The 7,624-nt window shown below is 40.9% G+C and overlaps 1 protein-coding gene across 1 annotated transcript; it reads right to left on the reverse strand.

Annotated features, from left to right (window-relative positions):
- Positions 1-1,970: 1,970 nt before the first annotated feature.
- LOC124855107 (kelch repeat and BTB domain-containing protein 11) lies at positions 1,971-7,015 on the reverse strand. The gene is made up of 2 exons (XM_047344665.1): positions 6,441-7,015; positions 1,971-5,201 (listed from the first exon to the last, which is right to left on the reverse strand). The coding sequence occupies exon 2, from the start codon at positions 5,120-5,122 to the stop codon at positions 3,227-3,229; it is 1,896 nt and encodes a 631-aa protein (XP_047200621.1). The 5' UTR covers positions 5,123-5,201; positions 6,441-7,015; the 3' UTR covers positions 1,971-3,226.
- Between the last annotated feature and the right edge of the window lie 609 nt (positions 7,016-7,624).

Below are 7,624 nucleotides of genomic sequence, written 5' to 3' on the forward strand. Positions count from 1 at the left end.
CGTTTCTGTTTCTGAAATTATTAAGGTGTAGATTTAATAAGAATCGCATTCTGACCAGCCAATAGTTGTCACAGAAATGAGAAGGTTCAAGAGCAGAAGCTTGATAATTTATGTTTAGCAAACACTGCCCCCCAGTGTTTACTGAGGGAATTACAATTGAGAAATGTAACTAAACAGTCTAGGCAGAATCTTAAGCCCATATATCTACATGGAGGACCTCTACTGGATAAAGAAATACGATGTTTTATGAAGGTGATATTGTCTTGTGGCTATGTTCATTCACAGACGCATCTGTTTGAGTTAATCCCAAACCTGATCAATTCACTTCTTTCTATCCAGATGGATGGAGTATTTGATTTGGACCATAATTTACCATTTTGATTTGTGTATGTTTTTAATGTTTATGGACAACATCACATCTCTGCTTTTTGCAGATGATGCCATTCTGTTGCCATCCTCAAACCATTACCTTTAGCACACACTTTAGTGGCTTGCAACAGAATGTGAAGGAAGCAGGATGAGAGTAAGCTCCTCCAAGTTGGAAGCCATGGTTCTCAGGAAAAATGTAGACTGTTTTTTTCTGGGGGCAGGGGTCAGTCTGAGCTTCAGGCAGAGGTGTTGAAGTATTTTGGTGTCTTGCTTATGCTTAGACGAAATGAGGGTTTGTCTACTCTAATTGCTTCGGTCTCCCGAGATAAAAAACAGGAACAGAGTTGACAAGTGAAGCTCTCCATTTAGCAGTCTGTCTAAGTTCTGAACCTCACCTAAGATTATTGTACATGGATCATGACTAAAATAACGAGATCATGGACAAAAGAGGCTAAAAAGAGCTTTATCTAGGTTCCTGAGCTCAGCCTTAAAGATACAGGAAAGATATAGATCACATGGAGTTTGAAGAAGAGCCACTGCTCCTCCGCATCGAGAATAATTTTACACTCCTATGGGAGCAAATTTGTTATTTTAAATAAAGCTTTCTAAGGTAGTGAAACTAACTACTGCTGTCTGTGTTACCAGTTGTGAATAGTTTGAACATCTGGTTACAGAAACAAAATTGTGTAAAACTCATTTGCATGCGCCTTTTGAGTGTTAATTTGTGCACCTCTAATTGATTGGACAGTGACAGAACCGACCCATCAGAAGAGAGATTTTATTAAGAGGTTCCGTGAACCAAGGATTCTACTAGGGCTTTAATGGCCTAACTAAATTTTGGCAACATATTCTGTTAATTTTACATTTATATGAGCGAAATAAAGGATTAACAAGCCCTGATTGAAATGTGCAAAAATCCATGTAGGGGTCCCAGCAAACATGTGGATGTGCAAACCTGTGTGCTATGGTGAGATAAGACCACAACTCAACTTTCTGGCCTACAACCAAAACATGAGGTGAGGAGTAAAACTAAGAGTGCACATCATGCTAAACAAACCATCCTCACTGGGAAGCATGGAGGTGGCAGCATCATGCTGTGGGGATGCTTTTCTTCAGTGAGGGTAGGGAAAAATGTGCCAACCTATGTTGCTCTATTGCACGAAACCCCAATAAAATATATAGAAGATCGTGATTGAAACATGACAAAATGCGAACAAGTTGAAGATGTATGAATACTTTTGCAAGACACTATATATTATACTTAAACAGGAAAGTCATATCGCAGAAATATTGTGGGCATTGTGTATGGGAATTCACAAATCCCAGCGACAATCAATTTATTTCCTATTTATCACTTAAATATAAAAAAGTAAATAAATAATACGCTTTATGATGAGAACTGTAAGATACAGGGTAAATATGAACCTGGATGTGTATAGACGTCTACACTTCATTGTCACATATTTTCTCTTATGTAATACAAGTATTAAAAGGTGATCAAATGCATGGTGCTACTACATGCTGTTACACACATTACCCTGTAGATGGCAATGTTGCATCAATAATTCCCAAGAACCCAAAGGAAGTGAAAGAGAAACCAATCATTGCGGACAAAAAATATTTTATTTCCAGCACTTCGTTTTTACCAATAGACTCTGCATCTCACTTCAAATGCCATGAGAGGAAGCTATTTCCAGTCCATCACAGTAGAGGCAATGCTGCCAATATTAAGAGCTCACACAATACAGAAGCCAGCCAGGAAAATAACAAAACCACATTATTTTGTTACCTTTACAGTCACAAACCAATCTGTTCCAGTAATATAACAGCATTTGCTTCCATACAAACACTCACTGTTATTGCAGCAGCAATGAAATACTGGAGACTACCTAAATTATGAAAGAAATTTAGAGAATAACTTGTGTTGATGTGCGCACACACAAGAGCATGGCTTAATAGTGTCATAAGACAAAGGTATTTTTGTGTGTGTAACCAGTGAAGGCAATGGATTGACTGTTCAGTAGCCCTAGGATATCAGTGTACCTTTGAAGCCTGCACCAGCAATGTGAAAACAGACAGCAAAGGCATCAACAGGGAAGGAGAGATGGAGCCGAGTTTCTGAAGCTCAGCCCCTTTCAAAAAAAGTGCTATGGCTTTTTTAGGTCATGAAACTCTTATTAGTTTTTAATTTGCTGATCCGCTAGTGTTCACTATAAGCAACATATTGTGTTATGAATGTAAAAATAAGTAACATATCTACTTTATTGTGCTCTGATACTGTCTATTTATGATGAGTTAAATGTTTGATTGAAATCTGGCTTTAAGAAATATTTGACCCCTATCAGATTTCACCATTAAACACCACAATTAACAGGAGATCCACCTGTGTTTTGTAATGCATTTGCATAGAGCCTCCTTTTGCATCATTCATAAAGCACACTGCCACTGTTTTAAAACACAGTTCCCAGCAGAACACTGATATTTGTCACCAAAATAACAAATCAGATATATATTCTGTATAATGGCTATTCTAAATACAAAAGTGCACCAAACAAATGTGAACACAAAAGTAATAATAATAATAACAATAATAATAACTTTCATCATGTCATTTTGTACAGTCACAAATACTGTTGTATTTATTCAACATTAAAAAAGGTTTTCTTTTAAGGCTTGACCTTGTAAATGCAATAAGCCACCATGCAAATACGCACAATCCATTGCAAGCAGGCAATGAGACAGCAAGATATAAAGCAGACATTAAAGAGAGCATGTACGATCTCCTACTTATTGTGATTTTACTAAACAATGATAATTGTGTTACTCTGGATCACCCAACCACACAAACACATGCATACTATGTGACTTTTTCAGGCTTTTCAGGCAAACTGAGAACAAAAGGAAAAAGTACACCCTTTGCCTCCAGAGGTGCCTTCAGCGCCTCCTCGACAAAGTAGGCGTTCTCCTCCTCCACCACAAACTGAAGAGTCTGGCTTTTGTTCACGCAGTAGATGCAGTTCCCGATAATGGCGCATCTGAAGGGTAAATGACTCCCCGGCCTCTGCGACACACAGTCGTGCCACATTTTCACGATGGTGTTGTACTTGAAGACGTTGATCCCTTGCTCTCGGTTCACATCGAAACGATAGATGAAGCTTTTTAGCGCCACCATGTCACTGGATTTCTTCCTGCTGTTGTTGTAGGGACACTCCTGCCACTCGTCCCTCTTTGCGTCGTACTTGAGCAGGCGGTAGAAAAGGGAGCCGCCTGAAACGTAGAGCTCTCCGCTGCAGGTGGTGGCTTCATGTGCCACGGCAAAGGCTCCCTTGGGCAAGGGAGCAATCATCGTCCAGCGGTCCATCCGAGGATCGTATTTTTCTACTGTGAACAAACATTCCCCTCCAATGGCATAAAGGCTGCCATCCATGGATACAAGCTTTAGTTGTGCACGTGCCTGGTTTAGAGGTCTAATCTCAGCCCAGCGATTGGTTACTGGGTTGTAACAAAACACCTTATCAGACACCTTTCCCTTGTCTCCGTAGCCCTTTATCCCACCTGCCACAAACAAGTAGTTGTGCATGGTGCAAACACCACAACCTTTGGTGTTTATGTCTTCTGGCATAACAGTCAAAGGTCGCCAGTCATTTTCGGCTTCACTGAAGTAGTAAATCATATGGCTCTCCTCCGAAGACTCAACAGACAAGGGGCTCTGTGGCCGGCTGCCACAGCGGCTTGGTGGCCGGCTACCAACTCGATCAAACACGTCATTTACCTCTGCAATCATCAAAGTCTTTCTTCCCTCCATTCTCTTCTTTAAAACCAGATCCCTTTCGGACCCAGTAAGGCGTCCATAGACTGCAGGGTCTTTCAGGATCTGAAGGAAGTTGTCACTCATGAATCTATATGCGGTCTCCTTTAGTTCACTAAGTCGCTGCTTCTTGGCGATGGTCAAAATTTCGTAACAGTTCTCTGCAGTGATCTGCTCAGACATGCAGTCCATGGCGGCCTGGACGGCACAGGGGATCTGCAGGATTTTAGCCCCCGTGATGACATCTACCACATTGTCCTTGCCAACACTGATCTGGGAGGTGTAGATATAGTCAATCAGTGTAGACAAAGTCTTATAACTCATGCCCTTCACCTTCAGGATGTTCCGTGACAGGCGTGCTTTGAAGTAGTCACTCTTCTCTGCAAGGACGGACTTGTGAGCATTGATGGTCTGTCCACCAACTTCAATGACTAAATCAGGTTCTTTTTTAGGCTGTGCACTGTCAGCTTCCAGGCTGCTGTCATTGCAGCTTTTTGGTTTTAAGCCTGACCAATCAATTTCCTCTTTGGTTTGATTCCCAGGGGAATCTATGCTAAACGACACTTTCGCTCTGGCTCCATTGCAGACTTCACTTGCACTATTTTGTTGCACGCCAGCAATGTGATTTGACACAGCAGAGTCAGTATGAGGAGAGTCATTTGGAATTCCAGTATCTCTAGAAAGGTGATCCGCTTTTGAGACGAAGGAGCTGCCCCCTGTCGGATGATCACAGTGGTTATTCTCTATAGACCTTCCATCGAGCAGGTATTCCTGCTCAAACACTCGAGGAGCCCTGAAATCCGGGTCATCCTGCAGGAACCCCTGGATGAAACCGGGACATACATTCCCATTTTTGTTAGTGATCGTGATGAGGTCAGGGTTCATTGTGTTGATGATGACATCAGCCTCCACAGTGATGGCTCCTCCTCCCTGGCCCTCGTTCATGTCACTCAGCTCAGACAGTGTCCTCAATGGCCATGATGAGAGATCGGACTAGCTATTTGGTCTGTGCTTCTCTCTGACACTAAATGAAAAAGGAAACAAGAATATTAAACCAAGATTGAAGTATAATATGGTGCTGTGAAAACGTATTTGCCCCCTTACAGAGTTCTTCTATTTTCACACTGACATGTTTAGATTAACTATATTTTAATATCAGACAAATATAAACTGGTTAAATACAAATCTTAGTTTTGTAGGTATGATGTTCTTTTCTGAAATGCTGTTACTTTTTTCCAAGTTGTGTTGTCCTTCCACAGAATACTTCCCTAAAGTCTTGGGGATCATCAGGATGTTTTACCTTGGAGCTCTGCCATTGTTGCCCGGTCTTCTTCTTATTGTTAAAGCATTAAAATTCAGCTTAAATGAGGTAAGGCTTGCAGTACTTGATAATATTCTGGGTTTGATGGTAGAAATAGTTGTGTGACACTTTCCAGACTAATGGTTGTCAATGAAATTGTTTCTCATATGTTCTTCATGTTCTTTCACTTGGTGCACAATGTGTTGCCTTTTGAGACCTTTCTGCCCACTCCATGGTGTCAGCCAGGTTCTATTTCAAAAATGTCTTAATTGTACTTGTCTTAGAGCAATCACGGTTAACCATTATGCAATTATGGGACCAGGCTGCTTTGGGTAGCTTTTTCCCCCTTTATAAATAAAATCATAATTTTAATTTTTTTTCAAGTTACTAAAATACTCCTTTTCTGATATTAAAACTTGTTTAATGAGTCGAAACATTTAAAAAAAAACATAAAATCAAAAGACATCTGTAAAGGGGCAAATACTTTTTCACAGCACTGCAAAGACGTCTTCATTCTCTAAGGCGCCCTTTCTCTTTAAATAATCACATTAATCTTAAATCTAGACGGTTTTATATTAAAAATGAACTGTTATAGACCCCAACAGTTAAATGCAATCGCGTAGCCAGACGTGTGACAGCAATGAAGGGAAGTAATACCAACACACACCCTGAACATAGCGCCATAATCCCACTGGCCACCGATTACCACTTTATATGTTATAATCTGAAGACAATTAGAACGCATGCGCAAATGGAGTTAACGCGGTAGTGGTGTTAACCAAATATATAGAAGGCCTACATTTTCGTTTTTACCAACCTAAAAAGGTTATAATGCATTCTTCTGTTATGGCGTTAAACATATAAGAAAACTGTTGATTTAATACATGAGAAGGACAATAATGTATCACTGATCACGTTGAAGCCAGGGTATAGGTGTAAACCCATTAAAAGAAAGTGACCTACCTATCATTCGTTGCTTTTGTGAAACAGGTCACCACCATCGGTTTCTCTGGTAGCCTCTCCACAAAGCTTAGTTACGTAAGGCGGCGCTGATGAAGCAGCCACTCGGTTCTCCCCTGCGTGAGTTTACTTTCACAGTCGCGTTATCCCTCCCGTTCAGGATTTATCTGCATCTCCTGTCTACTCCCAGAACGGCTGCATTCGTCCCCAATCCCGGACTCAGCCGGGTCTCCGTAGTACAGGCGAAAAAGGCGAAGCGATTAAAGAGCAGCTCCAGGTCGCACCTCCTCCTCAACAACACCGCCGTGTCATTTCTTCCACAAGCTCGGAGCTGCTGCGCACGTCAAGCGTCCTGATTTTTTTCCTCTTCCCCTGGAAAAGAGAGCTTTCTCTCCTCTCTCACACACATCACCAGATTGGACAGTGGTTTTTGTTGTCTTTTTTTTTGTTTTGTTTTTTTAAAGCAGTTGACAGGAATGAAGTAGCTATTATTGATCTAAACCCCGCCCTCTCCAGACGGTATTAACCCTACACTCGGAGATCTCCATCTGCTGTGCGCGCACTGGACGCGTCCAAGAGATGCGACATTCCTTTACGCACATCATCTGTCAACACAGTAACCGAGAGGGTTAGAGTTCACTGGTGTGAATCTAAAAAAATTTGAATGTAATCTAAAACTTAATTCAAGCATCAGATACGGTTATTGTTCATTTAAATGATCATGGTTTCCAGTTAATGAAAACTCAAAATTTAGTTTAGTTTAATAAAATTATGTAGAAATGTTATGATCTACACTACCATGCTGGTGAATGACAACTTTACATTTGTCCAGCAGAGTGTGACTGAGGTCATCCACAACAGGGTAAGCCACAAAAGATCATTGCTGAAGAAGCTGGCTGTTCATAGAGACCTATCCAAGCATATTCATGGAAAGTTGAGTGGAAGGATAATGTGTGGTAGAAAAAGCAAAAGGGATAAGAGGGAAGGGTGGAGAGTCCAAGTTGCTCGAGGCTTATAGTGAAGTTGCCATAAGTGAGGTATTTTCTGGGAAGCCTTGTCATATTTAAATTTTCAGAGAAACTGAATTTTGGGTTTTCACTAGCTGTAAACCATCATCAAAGTTTACAGCTCAAGGCAACACCAATACTACTGCAGTTAGCAGAATTAGAAATGAGTTTTGCACACAA

This window comes from Girardinichthys multiradiatus, chromosome 19 (assembly GCF_021462225.1).
Source record: "Girardinichthys multiradiatus isolate DD_20200921_A chromosome 19, DD_fGirMul_XY1, whole genome shotgun sequence".
Taxonomy (NCBI): Eukaryota; Metazoa; Chordata; class Actinopteri; order Cyprinodontiformes; family Goodeidae; genus Girardinichthys; species Girardinichthys multiradiatus.

Excerpts from the sequence above, each read along its gene's own strand:
- LOC124855107 (XM_047344665.1), bottom strand. The coding sequence starts at position 5,122 with ATGAACGAGGGCCAGGGAGGAGGAGCCATCACTGTGGAGGCTGATGTC.